General features: G+C 38.1%; 1 protein-coding gene across 3 annotated transcripts in view; it reads left to right on the top strand.

Moving 5' to 3' along the window:
* The window catches only part of LOC141802585 (CUB and sushi domain-containing protein 3-like), a 448,333-nt gene that overhangs the window by 97,798 nt on the left and 333,789 nt on the right, over positions 1–16,746 (top strand). For all 3 annotated transcript variants that reach the window (XM_074686127.1, XM_074686129.1, XM_074686128.1), the window contains exon 2: positions 8,733–8,955. In XM_074686127.1, coding sequence (XP_074542228.1) covers positions 8,733–8,955 — 223 coding nt within the window. The remainder of the gene's footprint in view (positions 1–8,732; positions 8,956–16,746) is intronic.

The raw sequence follows: 16,746 nt of genomic DNA, 5'->3' as shown, positions 1-16,746 counted from the left end.
CCAAAATCTTGAACTCAAAAACTGACTCCACAGCCCGATGGGTGATGTCATATGAGACCCTTTCATGAGATATTTAGAGTTTCATACGCTGATTTTTTGCTGTTATGATGTTTTATCACTCTTCAGCTGGATCCAAATGCAGACTGACAAACCAGGAAAGAGCAATTCAAGAGGTGATGCCAGGGGAAGAACAGGGTATAAGTCACCGGAAAACTCTTAAGAGGATTTTTTTTAAAAGAAGATGAAAAAAGAAAGCACTAAATGTATGAAAAATACTCATTTGCCACCATGAGACAATGCAGAAGTTCTAAAGTCTGCTGTTTCTCAAGTGTCCGCTTGAAGCTGGCTCCAGAACTACCAGAAGTCACATTCACACCAAGACAAAAAAAAAAAAGTCATTTTTACAGCAGAAAAACAAAGTTACAGCCTGGTACAAAAAATGTGTCCCATCTGAATGCTCAATTTCACTATCAGTACACACTGTACAGGGGGTGAATTTCTTTCCAACTCAGTAGTTTGGAAGATATTGAGATTGCAAGTTTGACCAACAGAGACTCAGCTCAGCTCCTGTCAGTGAGTGGCGCCCTATAGCTGTTAGTGCGGAGACTTGAAGTCTGCCACATTTCCAATACGGCCATGTTGGATTCAAAACTCGAGTGACGTCAGGGAGACCACGTCCATTAGTGGCACAGTCTATGTTTCCCACATTTTGAGCACTGTACTGGGAAATCTCTTAAGTTGGGCTATAGGAAAATAGAGTCCAATTGGGACCACTCGTTTTAAGAATCTATTATTTTCCATGCAGTAAGTTATATCTGGCTGTATGGCTCTGTTCTGGGAAGTCCCTGCTCTTTCACGTGCCTATGATGAATGTCATAGCCTGCGGTGGACAGAGTATACACGGAAATCGAAGGCAGGTAGAGCAGCAGCAAAGAATACGCGGCAAATAGATGATGACACTGATAAAATCAGACACAGCTGTAAAAGATTTAAGGGGAAGCAGGGAGAGTTGGCAGCCTGAAAGTGTTTAAATACTCTTGTTTTTGCTATTTGCCAGTTGGTGCTTGGATGTAATCAGCTGTGCTGTCAGCTGATGGGGGCATGGCGCTTAAAGCAGCTGATGTTCTGTGAGTTGAGCTTGACTTTGTGGATTGCCTGATATGCTTAATGTTGTGTTGCATACTTGGCAAATAAAAAACACAAACAACGACAATGAGAAATACCAGGAGGCTAAAATGAATGAATAAGCATGTCAGCAAGTAGCAGAAATAAAGGTTTGCAGCTGGTTGTTTGTTCATTCAGTGTGTTCGTGTTTGAAATTATGCCTGAATTTGCAGGCAGATCCTTTTAAATGTCCCTGGATTTTAATGTGCACATGTGTTCCTTTATTTTGTGTGGTGTTTCTGTTTGAAGCTCATTGTGTGTGGATCACTGTCTTTCTGTGACCCTGTGCTTCTCTATGTGAGTGTGTATGTGCCTATGTGTGGGTGTGTGTGTGGAAAGGCTGTCAGTTTCGGTCTGGTAGTCAGCATAATTAGAAGTCTCTCTTTTACCCCTGTCTCCCTTTCACTTTCCTCTCTCCACCTCCTTCTCCTCCTCCGTCTACCTTTTCGCTAACCCTCGCTCCACTATTCCACTATTCCACCATCTCTCCCTCTCGCACCCTCCTCTCCCCCTCTAACACTTCCTCGCCTCCTCCTCCCCTCTGAGTGATGAGTTTTAAATCATCCTTTCATTCTTTCCTGCAATGATGAACGAGCGGAAATCTGTCCTTTTCTCTCTGTTTATTCTGCTTTCCATCTCTGTCCCTCTGTCCCTATTTGGCTCTCCATTCACCCGACCCTGTATTTGCAGCTATACAATTTAATGAAGATACTTCATTTTGAATGAGACACTCTCCAGTCTGTTGAGTTCAGATAAAATAGTGATGCTCATATTTTTCAGTGTGGACTGTAAGTAAAAGTTTCTAGGCTTCATTTGTTATGCTACCAGACTTCCTGGCTGTCCTTTTAAAGTTGTAAAGAAAAAAGAAACAATATAAAAGTCAGGATAAGGGAAGTAAGAAATGGAAAGAATTTTGTTGAAGGGGAGATTGAAGAACAGAGCTATTTCTTAATTCAGCTCTGCAGCATGAGTAAGACATTCAAAAACTAATTTCAGCTCTTACATTCACCCTAACATTAAAGTTAGGGTGAGATTTCACCAATTTTTCTCCCTGATAAACTTCTTTTACTGGCCTTACTAGGAATATAAACACAGTCATCACCACATCTTTATGAAGTGATTGCTAAAAATACACCCCAGTGTGGAGGAGCCAGACTCTCTCTGCGTCTGTCATTTTGATAATGAGAAACAAGTGACGGCTACAAGTGGACAGGTCAAGTATCAAACAATGAAGTCACAGTTTTTTCTGTTTGGTCTTTGTCTTTGGTGTTAACACAAGTCAGAAGAAAAATCTACCTGACAAAAACATACAGTGTCATATTTGAGCTCATCAAATGCTAATTAAACAACTCATTTTTGTGCAGCTCAGTTATTTGCTAGCTTACTTGCATTACCTTGCACTATCACTGTTTAACACAAATATCTTGGATTTAGCTTGCACAAGCACGGGCTCAACAAAGTCTCTTTTGTCTGTCACAATCTTTGAGAATCTAAGATCATAAAATGAAGACATTAAGACCGGTAATAGTGTGCTCTGATAAAAGAAAAGTCAACACGTCTACACAGCAGCACATGCGATGACTTATCAAAGTGTTTTAAGTTTGTGAGGGATTGTTTCTGTACTGTGTTAGAACTACTGAGTGGATCACTCTCTGGTGTGTCAAAATGACAGCCAACCTTCAGGTCTTTCTGTCAACGTTCAAAAAATGTTGCCAAAAGTGGAAAATACTCTGTCAAGGCAGCCTCCCTTGTGTCAATACATACTCTGTCAGCTTAAATATACATGAATCAGTTGATGGATAATTTATGATTAAAAATCTGAATGACCTGCTACTGGCCCTGTCTCTTCTGATGTAGTGTTAAACCCATGCAGGTAGGTCAGGGGGTACCATGGTTTAGAACAACAGCATTCACCATGCAGATATCATGTCTCTAAACCTCCTTAAAGCTCCACTGACTGGAATTAACAGTCTGTAGATATGTTGATGGAGTTGAAACAGGCTTCTTTTTTCAAATACTCCTCTTTAAACAGTATTCCCGTGATGGTTACAGTTTTCACAGAATATAACCCATGGGTCTCCAAATCCATGTTCTGTTTGGAGACTGTAAATAACTCCTAACTTGTCTAATTGTGGGTGCATAACTAAAACTTACCCATGGGAGCAAACAGTTAATATCTCATTTTGTGCATCATCTCTAAAAAAAAAAGTCCTTATTGCACTTATGCCTAATTTGCATCCTCTCATCTTTAACAAGTGACAAAATAAGGTCTTTGTGCTAGTGTTTGTCTTTCTCTAGGCAGAGCTATTCATTCTCCTTCAGTAATAAGGTTCTATTGTGAACTTAATCCTTAATCTTGTTCACATAACCAGTCGGGCTGCCACGCTGCCACTGGACAGACAGGGTTACAAATCTTTTTCACATAACACAAAACACATTTATCTGGCAGTGCATGTGTGGCTCAGCTATTGAGGACATCTGTGGTTAAACACCAATTCACCTTGGGCCTCAGGACTTCACTATTTTCCTGTTTGTCAGGCTGCTGTCCAAAGTTGGCTTAGGTAGAGTAGGGCAATGGATGCAGGGTAACCTGTCCTCTAAAAAGCCCCCTTCAGAAAGAATGTGAAAGTAGTGTCATTTAGACGCCAAAACTTATATGTAGAGGAGGATCCTAAAAGTGTTATGCAAAATGAGGAATAAAATAGAGCATGTGATGAATAATGTTGGAAATAATAGGTTTTAATGTGATCATCATGGTTTAATGTAGAGAAAAGTACCTGCTCAAAGTGCTGGTAAAACTCTAAGGACTCAGTCTAGGTGTAAGTTTCATAATGAAGTTCTATTGCGATTTAAATTGCATAACTAGCTGGCCCCTGCATGCAATCTCAAACTTATAAAATAATTTCCATGATCATGTGTGGCTGTATTTTCAACAACCCAAGAGTTCCTTGCAACATGAGAAGGGCAAAGTCAAGGAAAACGGACCAAGCAGCTCAAATAATGCATTTCCTTGAAAAATAGTCCCCCCAAAATATGGTTTCATGGATATATTGCAAGCCAAAATGATGATCTCATGTGGAACTAGCAAAATTAACCTAAAAGCAGTGCTTTATTTTAGGATAAACTTTTATACATTTATTATATCTTCCTGATAGAGTACACCACTACATTGTCAATATTTTTTATCACTCAGACCTTATTGAGTTTTGCATTTTTCCACACAATACTGAAAACATACAAAAAATAAAGCACATTATCAATATAATTTAATATACAATAGGATGCTCTTTTAAAAGGTGTTATTTGCCCAACTCTGTAAGCCATTCATGAAATACTGGTCATCTGTACTAAATATGTAGATATTAATGTCATCCAGCTGAAATCATCTTTTTTCTACAATTGCAAAGCCTTAATGGCTTCTCAAGGGACTTCTTTTAATTAAAATCTCAACATCAGTTACTGCCATAATTAAAAGACTCCCATGAAAAGTACCAGTGAATTTGTAGAAAACTGGGATAAATTATCATCTAAAAGCAACATAAGCTCAAATACGTCAGCCTTTTTCATCATGACTGCAAGTGTTTGATGTCCTCATGTGAACCATTCCTTTGTGGAGTGTAAATCCAACCTAACCCAGATTATTAACTTTATCTTTTAAAACAGTTTCTCATGGAGAGAAAACATAAAAAGGCCAGCAGCATCCTCAGCCCTTTTTTATTAAATTCAGTCAAATTGGAATGATCAAAAAGCTGGTATGGATGTGTGTGTTGTCAGTGTATGTGTCTGTGATAGAACGTAGCTTTGTCAGTCTGCGTATGTGCATACTATATGCCCAGCTCTCATATGGTTCTTCATACCCCCCTGTGGGCTCCTCAACATCTTTGCTCTGATTGGTTCTGAACATACAGAGAACGAGGCCCTTAATTGCAGCTCAGCCTGCCATTGGTCATTACATCGGTCACTGTGAAAGTCTTAGAAATGTGAGCTTAAATAAGGATTTGACAAACACACATACGGAAACACACACATGGTTTTTTGGGTTGAGTTTCCATCTTGGATAATTGGTTGGAAAAGCATCCAGCGGGAGGGCCCCGGTGTCCCTGCGGCCTGGCTGCCATGGTAAATAACGAAGCTAGTGAACATGAAAGGCAGGAGGATGATCATCCTGATTTGAGCTTTGCACTCAGAGGGGATCAATTTAATGCCTAGAGGCCAAGGGACTTGAAACATACAGTTAAAGCCATTTTAAATTAAAGACTTGAATTTAAACTTGAATAATGTACAAAAGCACTTGACTTCTGTGTCAAAACCTGATGAAAAACTTTCTCTCTGTTTCCTAATTTCCACTTATGGAAAACTGTGGAGTTGATGTGTGTTATTATGCATAATTAGAAAACAGACCAAGACATCTTGCAGCTAAAAGGGAATGAAAGCTCAACAGGCACATAGGAATAGTGATTTGCAGAACCATCACCCAGCAAGACAATATGAAATCACGGCTGATATAACAGCAAGTTTCTTCTCTGCTGGAGTGTCCTTGTGCAGGATGATTCTAAATCCCTCCCAGCTTCAAGGGTTTCTGCTCTGTAAGCTGAGTCTGCAGTCCGTCTCCCCCTGTGGAGTGGAAGAAGTGAAGAGCTTCTCCTTTAGGGATCGATAAAGCATCCCCCCCCTCCCAAAAAATAATGCTCCTCACTGAGTTTACTCCCAGACACTGCAAGGTTTTCATCTAACACCTGTGACGTGTTTGATATAAAAGGATCATTAAGATCAAAGGGAAAGGATAATGATCCTGATCTGAACGGTGAAGTCCAGGGAGATCAATTACATTTACATTTTACAATTTAGGCATTTAGTGGGCTCTGTAACCCGGAGAGATTTGGAGGACGTACAGCAGCAGAATTAGCCTTACTCACTTTTTATCAGTACAAGCAGCCAGAGGAAAAAAGTTCAAAGGATTAAAAATAAAATTGACACACTTCTCACTCCTCACTATGATTGTATCGATAAAAGCCCAAGAAAAACAAACTCAGCCACTACTCAACTTATTTTATGTAAGACTGCTCAAACCATTTTTTCAAATCAGAAGCTTGCAGCCGTTTAATTTAAACCCCCTTATCATGAGAGTTGAATCTAGCTAAAGATAACATGTGACAAGTAAATATAACAATGACATAGATTACACAATGTACAGTCTTTTTTGGTACAGCGGGGGATGGGGGATATTGTGTCCAACTGTATTGCAACATATTGTTTCGCACCACATCGTGTGTCACAGCTTAGCAAACTCTATTAAACTGTCTCATCTTGTGTCATTTCATTTCCTATTGTGTCATGTGTTATTACATCAAATTCTATCACATTGTGATGTATTGTATCCTATCCTGTACAGTTTCATATAGGGTTGAGTATTAGCAAGAACCACATGACACAGTACGCATCATAATAGGATAGTATCACAATATCACAAAATTGTGATATATTGTGATATTTGATTAAAAACAACTTTTGTACTTTTCTGTTTTTGAAATACTGAAAGTCAAATGCAGTATTAAATACATAAATGTAACTTGAAAACATCAAGTGCTTCAAGTTTTTCACTGAAACTACTATGACTTTCAACCAATGCTGCAAAGAAATCATTGCATGAAAGACGCAATCAGTTCATGTAACTGATAAATGTCAATTGGTGTAGCCAATGCTTGGCATTAAAAAAAATAATAAAAAATTCTGAAGTTACTATGAACATGGTTATATCGGTCTACTACACTGTAAAAATTAAACTCTAAATGATTTTAAACCAAGTGAACCAAAAGTAGAGAGAAAACATTGTCTATGGCATCAAAACCAATATCAATAGGTTTAGGAATAAATTATTTTGAATGTGCTTTGGGGTTACATTAAATATGGAGTTTGTGGGCAACATACAGAGGAGTAGGTCTTTGGCACCATCTACCACAGTGAAGGTTGGAAGCCATATTTTGCTTCCAACTCTGCAAAAATATTAGTTTTTATTTTAACAAAATTACCAATATTAAGATTTGAAATATGGATACTGTATCAGAGGTCAAAGTACTGTAATATAACGCTGTATCAACACTTTTTTATGCCTCTATCAGTTTCTTATCAAATGGTATCACATTGTACCATATTGGTCATATACTATTGAATCGCATTGTATCACATTGCACTATATTGTATATATTATCATATTGTACCATAAAGTATCCTGTCCTTTCCTATTGCACTGTATTACATTGTGTTATACCATAGCATATCATATCATGTTGTGTAGAAAAGATGTATATCAGTTGGAACCATATGATAAAAGAACTGATCTCATGCTAATAATTACACTGTTAGCTGGAGAGTAGCTGAAGTACCCATGATGTGGATGATTTCTCAGTTCTCCATGTACTTTCCTTTCTCTCTGCTCTGAACTACAGCTGCTTATTTACATCTGAATAGAAACCATAAGCATTAGAAACACATGCATGAGTCCTTCACTTATAAATTGCATGAGTCATGTTCAAAGATGCACAGAAGCTAATTTACCCAGACTATATGTCTGACATGTTCAATAGTTAAGGGAAAACAAATGAATGGAGAGTCTTCAGAGGTAGATAGCATGAATTTGAGGGTTCTTTTTGACTTCACCTGTAAGTCAGGTGAACTTAAAAGTCAGAGGCAACTTAGTTTCACCTAAGTCAGATGGCCCTGAGTTCAAGTACCCCATGCTGAATGTGAATATGAGCTCCTGGAGTGCTTCTTGGAATCACACCCTGTCTTGTGACCTCGCCGTAGGGGGAGGTCAGAGAAAAAAGAAAGTGTTGAACTACATGGGGATGCGAGTCTCTCTGTGTTATACTTGATTCAGAAGTTATAGGATATATCCGTTATTATGTTTTAACTGAACAGCATCAAAGAAAAGAGGATCATACTCAATGTGATAGCTATAATCAGTAATGCTGACCTGTAGCTTCATCCAACATTCATGTAAAGACACAACTTTCCTCCATGCCAGTCTGGCACTTTTTTAGCTCTGTTACCTGAAAGAGAATATATGAATACTGGATAACTGACATGGCACTGGGTCCTTATAGGTTACCCCTTTTATTCTAGAAATATATATGAAGATCAAAAGCTTGCTGTGTCCTTGAGTTTTGGAGTACAGAGTCAAAGAGAGTGGGTGTGAATGTGTATGCTTTTGTGTGAATACCAGTTTTCACTTTGCTTTATAAGAAAATCCCTGCAGCTGTTAGTCATTGTCAAAACTTAAACTTTGTTGCACAGACATCTTGACGCATACTTGACAACAATAAACTACATGCCTAGAGGAACACAAAGATGCATTCACACACATATTCTGATAACCTTTGTCTGTTTACCTTCTTTTTTTTTTTTTTTTTTACAATTTGTTTTTGTGACAATCCTTAACTTGAAATAAAAATCTCTAAGCTGCTCTTTCTTTTCGCTTGTTCATCTAACCCCTTGTGTTTTCCACGTCAGCTGAATGTACAGATTGTATATAAATAATAATAAAAAAATCTCTTGTTTCTTTTCCTCAGGTTTCATCTACACATGTGGCGGTACCTTGAAAGGCCGAAATGGCAGTATAGAATCGCCAGGCTTCCCCTACGGCTACCCAAACGGGGCAAACTGCACCTGGGTCATTGTTGGGGAAGAAGGAAGTAGAATCCAGCTCATGTTCTTGTCGTTTGCAATAGAAGAAGAATATGACTTCTTGTCCTTGTACGACGGACACCCACATCCTGCCAACTTCAGGACCAGGTAGGACTGGATAATTTTTCCATGTTGTACAACTGCACTATGTTAGATATTTAAAATGATGTAATTTGTGTTTCTGTCTCAAAGAGAAGTAGACACATTGTCAGTGTTTGTTTGAAAGAGGCATAGAGGGATATAAGTTCAAATTTTGTCTAAGTCAGCCAGTTGTGTAAGGCAGGAAGCCGTTACATACGACTAATTAAACTCTTTATTTTAGGGTGACCATATTTTGATTTCCAAAAATGAGGACAACGGCACCGGCCTCGAGGCACAAATTCAGACAGGCTTCTTATATTCTTAATATTTTCACTGCCCCGTGGTTTCTCCCGTCTGTGGAAACACCACAGTACTGGATTTTTTTGAGTGCTTCATGAGTGACTTCAACAGAATGGGGGGCTATTACACCTAGAGATGGGTACCGAATCAGGTACTTCAAAAGGTACCAACCGAATTCTGTCAAAAGTACAGAGTACCGATTCATGTAAAATCAAAAGGTACCACGTTTGGGTACCTGAACACATCCTTGTGACTGTGAGGAAGTGAAAGAATAGTCGATTTTCCATGATGGACATGAACACAGCATTGCAAGGGTATATACTGAAGGATATATATGTTAAATTGAAAAAAAAAAAAAAAATATATATATATATATATATATATATATATATATATATATAAAATATTGTTAAAGAAATTGATATTTTTTACCACATAACTACAATAGAGTACCGAAAATTTGTACCTTTGAGCACTGGTACCGATTGCCAGGTACCGGGCATTGGTGCCAGCACTCCTAAACTTTTTAGCAACGTCAGAGTCAGGAAATGTCTTTTTTTAGCAAGGCACTGGTGCAATCCATGGACCTGTAGCTGTTGTGGTGTTTTACAGAATGAAATGCCATTGTCATGTCTTGTTTTTCGGTGTCCATGTGAGCTTTGAGATCTCCAGCACCTTTATTGGACACTGAGACATATGTGCCAGCTTTGCACACGGTTCACTCCGCCTCCCACTTGTCCCGATCGGGACGGTATGTCGGAAATTTTTTTTTGCAGTTCATCTGTGAAGCTGCACTTACGCTTAGGCATCTTCCGTGCAATACAGCTCCGCTGTCTAAACAGCCCCGTCTTCTCCGCTCTCCGTCTATGTCTCTCTCTCTCGCCTTCTCTCTGATCTTCTCACTCTCTATGTGTGTGTGTGCACGCGCTGAGCAGACCTGCCCACAAGGCAGCCTCTCGGTAAGTGATGCGCATGATAGTATTGTTTGCAAGCGCCGGTCAATTTACGGATGTGCGTAATGGTCCTATGAAAATCGGTGAACACCGGACATTTTCGTGAATTTATTAAACCCGCCCGGACACCCCGGACAGGACGTAAAAAGTGGACATGTCCGGGCAAAAGAGGACGCTTGGTCACCCTACTTTATTTAGGCCTCTTTCACAGCAAATTATCTGTGTTTGTCACCCTCTAATCTCCATGAAAAGTAGCACAGCTACAGACACAGCTCAAACACCTGTTATGGCATACAGCCCATTGCTTATTATTGGGTTACCATTGATGTGCAGCCAGTTTCCACGCCTTAAAGCTGCAGCTATGAAAAGGTTCCCTTTTGTGTTGTTTGCCAATCAGCACTGAGCTGTAATGAGCTAATATGTTTACATGATGAAATATCATGGATCATGAAATCAAAAGGAAACAGCAGAGACATAAACAGAGGGCTAGAAAACATTAGGCATTGTTCTAGAAGTCTTTAGTGTTTTGTCCCAATGTAAATGCGTGTTTCTAAATCGAACAGAGGCAATTTCTGCTATGCTATCTGCTGGATTCTCTACTGCAGTGGAACAAATGACCGTCTCTAGCATCAGGGTACTGTCCTGGGCTATAACACAAATTGCCAAGGCTCAGTCAGGAGCACTGTGCTTCCCTTTAGTTATCGAACTGTTTCATTGAGCTCTGGCAACAAAAAAACACCATCAGAGGAGAGAAACTCATTTCAAAGGCGCTATTAAACTCTCCTTGCCTTATGATTTGATCAGGCAATCAATAGAGCCTAATAGAATCTGTCCACAACTCTATTCACATTCGATGTGTTCTTTTAACCCTGCAATTACATCATTATCAAGCCATGAAATACGCTGTGAAATATGAGTCTGCTGTCAATTGAAACGTGAGTTTTCTCATGGCTGAACAATGAGGGAGATTAATACTGAAGTGTTGACAGATGTTGCAGAAGAAAGTGACGAGGATGCTTCGTCGTATCACTTTGATGCAAAAATTCAGAATGGAAAAAAAAAACAACTACCAAAGTAGGCCCTGACTACTTCATGACCCCTAGATGTATGATTTTTTCTGAGTCTTTAAAAAACTTAATCTGGAGCAGCTAAAGTTACTTCGAATGAAATATGTCTGTTTTTATGTTTGAGATCTTACTCTTTTCATTGATTGTTTAAAAGCATTTGGGTTTTTAAAAGGGAATTTATGGATCTTTTTCTTTTAATTTTTGCCATAACAACATCATTTTTGTAATAGAGGGTAAAACTTCAGAACTATGGCTCACACATTTACAATTACTGTAATTCCCTCTCAATTGTGTCTGTTTTGGCTGGGCACTATAACTCTGGAAGTACATCAAACACAACAGATCCAGCAGCCACAAACCTGTTGCTTCCCTCTCTGACTGAATTACAGCCTGACTCTTCACTGTCACCTCTGGGGATTTTGTTGCTTCAACTGCACTGTCAACATTGTGCTGTAGCTCCCTCTGTCGATGGGGCTCTGGCTTATGTCAGAAATGGTTGCTTTAATTAAACCAGGACTGTAAGTGAGAAGCAACTTCAGCTCCTGCTGTGCCATGAAAGAAATTGTTGCTGGGTTCTGTTGAGGAAAACACATGTGGATCATCATGTAGAGATTAAATGAGTCTTCATATAATTTCACATGCTGTGGGGAATGAACCATGTTTCTACAGTTCAACAAGCATAATTTCCAATCAAGCAGCTGCTATAATCAGTCCTTTCTTTTTCTCTCTCTCACTCTTTTTTTCCACAATTCAGTGGTTTTTTAACGCTTGAATTACCACAAAGGGCTAATTAAAAAAGAGAGGAAACAAGTGCAACAGAAAAGAATAGAGCAACCATGAGATTTTCCCAGTTTTCTGTCATTTACTCTCTTTCAGGCAAAGAGAGACTGTAAAAAAAAAAAATCTCCCACATGCCCTGATTTGTGCCCACATGTCTGTGTGTGAGATAGATTTATGGTCTACAGAGTTACAACCATTTAGCTAGACAAGCCAAATTACCACCGCTGTCTCTGTGTGTCTTTTTCTCTCCTTCACACACACATGCACAACAGCACACACACACTGGACACATGAGCATGAACACAAGGGGCAAAATGGTGATTAAGAGGTCTGATCCATTAGCAGGAAAATGGTAATTATGGTGAGAGTGATTAACATGGATCAGACGCAGACACATGCATGCACACATGCACACAGGTTACTTCTACATTAGATGCAGTATTTCTCTATATTTGGTATTAGAGTTTTTCTCTTTAGAGGCATTTTTGAGTAACATCATCTGTTTTTCTGTGACTAACCTTTAACCTGTGTGAACTAAGCAGAAAAATAATTGTCACATTTAACAGTCACTGATGACTGTTTTAGCAGAACAACAGCCACAAATGTGATGCTACTCATATTTATGAGATTTTTTTTTCATTGCACAGTAGAGATGCAAAAGTATTTTTTTAAAACGTTCCCACAAACTTAAGCTCTGTGAATTACTAACCCTTTATTGACCGCTCTCAGGTTATTCCTTGACTAGTTTGTAGTTTGAAATATTGGCTGCAATAAGAAAAGTGTTTTGAACTTCAGTGTGTCTTGTCTCACCTTTTCACCCTTTTCTTTGTGTTAGTGCACCTGACAGAAACAAGAAATGGCAGGGGGCTTGTTTGTATTCTCTTTGCCCTTAGACATTTGAAAGCAAAGGTTTTCAGACACTGTGATCCAGATGTCTCAGAGTTATTAATATTGCATAGACCATAAACTGAAAATTTCATGTCTATATTTTATTTTGTATTCTACCTACCAATAGGAAGATAATATGTCTACTGCTAGGTGGAAGGAAAGACAGCAGAATAATAAATCAATAAATAAAATAGATAGATAGATAGATAGATAGATAGATAGATAGATAGATAGATAGATAGATAGATAGATAGATAGATAGATAGATAGATAGGTAGGCTTCCTGATAGATCCATAGATATATCCATCTCTCAATATATTAATCTAGTCAATACAACGAGTCTTACAGACTGAGCTGGTGTTTAAACAATGCTGTAAATATATTGATTTGTTGTAAAGTTGGTCTTTGAACATGGATGTTAACTGGGTCACCTTGACGTATGAAGCCAGCTTCAAGTGGAAACTTGAGGAACTGCAGTTAAGCCCACTTCTCCATTGGCTTAACTTTTCAACAGTGGTTTTATCTGCACAAAGATGGGAATATCTAGAAGAATTATGAACCCATGAATTTTTAATCTGACTCACAATTTCTACTCTCCCATGGAAAATTGTCATCATTAAATTCAGGAAATGTTTCTAATCCGATAATTAAACTAATTAACATGACATGTTCTCTTGTTAAAAACATAAAGTACATAATACAGCTGATTGTGCCTTGAGTAAGTCACCTCTTCATTATTTGGTTCAACTGATTCAGCTTGTGATCATTTGGAATAATCAGCACAGAGGGAGCAAAGACTGCTGTAAATGCAAATCATTAGATTTCATTTCCTTTCCTTCACATATTCATCACATCACTGACAAATGGACTGACCTTATTCCTTAGTGGGGGGACTAGATTGTCTCTACCTTTTATAATATAGTTTATAGCTTTTGGGTAATCTTGACATTGAACCTACCGTCTAATGTTACAGATTGGACCATTATTCTTTTTTCGTTACTTTTCTGGACCTCCCAGTGAGCTTTTCCAATAGGACAAATGTATACATTTGACCTCTTACTTACTTGGGCACTGTGATGATCCAATAAAGACTCAATGAATGTGATACTAGTTAACAAACTTATCACCAGTATAGACAGGTCCACAAAGAGGAATTTGGATAATGGACGACAAAAAGGCTGAGTCAAGAGGCAAAGACGGCATGTGTCTCTCGCTAATCCTTTTAATTACACACAGGCCTCCAGGTGCTTGATTTATCCTGAGAGACCCTTAAACAAGACATGGTGACATTTTGAAATTAAATCTGTTAATAGTCTTCATCAGCTAACAACTTATGGTTACCCTTTGGATTTTTTTTTTAATTTGTCATTAAAGGAAATGCCATTCGAGCCTTTATTATTCAATTTCTGATGCTTGACAAAGCTACACTTAAAAATACCAGGGTAATTCATTTCCTCTGCTTTGATAAATATTAAATAACCTCAGATAAGTGGGACAAGTACGTACTCTAAGGAATTGTTCTTTGTTTTCAGTCTTGTGTTGCAAATAAAACTGTTTCTGGGCACAACTGCATGTAAACATATTGCTTAAAAACTGCACACTGAACCATTGCTTTTAAGTTATATGAGACATATTTGAAAATGAGGACAGTCTCTTTATCCCCATCATTGTGTGCTGTTCTAGCCAATGTTCTACCTGATATTGTTCACAATTGTTTTTTTTCTCTCTTTTTTTTTTTTTTACTGTCATTGTATAAGTTTGGTATGGTTAGTGCATATAACTTGGAAATGTAAGAAGGACAACAAGAAGACTTCAGTGAAATGAACAGCTGTCAGAGAATTATTAATGTGTGAGTGCCAAGAGAGCATCTGAGAGTTGGGTGGGGATTGAAAAATGGATAAAATGCAAGTACTAAACAATGGGAGAAACAATAGGCCCACTTCTTTTTCTTTAATAGACATCCAGGATTAAAATAGAAATAACAGAATGAGGATTTTTTGTGTGGAACTGAGTGTTACTGACTGTCAGAAGCTGGCAAAATGAAATCAAAAGGCTCCATTTTTTTAAATAATTTCTAAAGAAAGCAGGTCACAGAAATCTGAAATAAAGTCATCAAAGGGTGTTGGAGTGTGATGAATCAATCTACAGTAAACAAGAAAGTGTCTCAGAAGAATAACTGATAGCAATTCAAAGGCTTTGAATGCACCACTTACTGAAACACACTTTGAGTCTTTAGTGAATAACACCATCCTCCCCACCCAGTCTGCAAAATATGCTCTTATTTAAAAATGCATAAACAGGGGGTTGATGCTTCACTGAACAGGTATTTGCAGCAACCCACATGCTGTTTGGAAAAAAAGGAGAGACAGCATGAGTAAATAAAATCATTTCAGAGATAGGGCACAGGGAGAATCACTGTGTAGACTGAGATGCATAGGCGGTATGATTATTGGAATAAGATCATTTGAATTACCATAATGTTTTATGGACAATTACAATACTATTCAGGCTTTTCCAATTACCATGATAACCACACCACACTGTAAATCACTCTCTTTGAGAAATATGTCACCCTGCCTCCCCCCCTTATAAGTGAATCCCTCTAATCTATATTGCTCATTAATGCTATGTTCATGTGAAGTGGGAATTTTTCTTTACAGCTGACTTGACGGGGATAAGGTAGACTCCTTGTTCAGTTTTTAACCTTAGTCAACACATCAGTATACTCATAACGAGATTTAGTGTTTTTTAATGAAGTCATCTTTCCAAAAACAGCTGTTATGAATATTTTATATGTGTAGTCTGGCAATCTCTCTGTTCTAGTTGCTAGACTTGTTATAATCCATTTGGTGGAAAAATATTTGTTAATGTGAATGCATGTCAGAAGTCACAGTTATTTAAAACAGAGTATTCGCAGACTCCAGCCTTCATGAATGAGGTAAATCAAAGTTTTTATTTTTCCTACTAAAATGAAACATGGCAGTATTTCATGCTTGTTAGTGAGAATGCACTTATGCACTCAAAATAGTATCAGCACAGAAGTGTGTTTTATTTTCAGACACAGCAAGAGAGGCTGTCAAAAGGTCATTTTAGGTTTGACAACACTTCACCGATGAGAAGAATTGATTTAAAATTTTTAGATATCACATTTATCCTTCAGGTTGTAGTGTAAAAGTACTGTCTTGAGTCTGCTTTTACAATTTCACTTTGTAAAATGTAGTTACTGCATTAAATTCTGGACTGCTTTGTACAGACAATATATTTAGCCTGCTGTTGTTTATTAAGTAAAAGTAGGAATGTGAAAACCATGTGAAAAATAAATAGAATTTAATACTAGGTAGTTATTCATTATGTATTCCAAATGTTTCTCTTGAGGAATTTCAAGAAAATAGTCAGCTTTTCGAGTTACAGTGAACGCAGCATCACCGTTGCTGTGAGTTAATGTTAATCGACGGCACTAATTGAGGTGTGGCTGATATTCGGACTCGACGAAGGAGTTTTTGAAGCTTTCAGTGTCATTACCATCGGTAAGTAGTCTTTGGAAATAAGTTCTCCCCGTGTTTTTTTTTTTTTTTGTTGTTGTTGTTTTTGTGTATGCTTCACTTTTTATTACTGTTAGAAGCCAGGTTAGCTACTTTTAACGTATTTTATGTGGCTCTGGCTAGGTATCCGCGCTAACATTATTGGGGAAATAGCGGCTGAAAAGAGGTTGTTAGCTCATATTTAATCACCAAAGCACACTCGCTGGCCTAATAGTGACACCCTGAGTGTGGATATAATACGACTTTAAGTTTCTAAATGATTCTATAACACGAACGAGGGAAAGCCA

This window comes from Halichoeres trimaculatus, unplaced genomic scaffold (assembly GCF_033239565.1).
Source record: "Halichoeres trimaculatus isolate MK-OKI-2021-1 unplaced genomic scaffold, fHalTri1.1 fHalTri1_scaffold_14, whole genome shotgun sequence".
Taxonomy (NCBI): domain Eukaryota; kingdom Metazoa; phylum Chordata; class Actinopteri; order Labriformes; family Labridae; genus Halichoeres; species Halichoeres trimaculatus.
The sequence above is the reverse complement of the archived record's forward strand: the minus strand, read 5'-3'. Positions and strand labels throughout refer to the sequence as shown.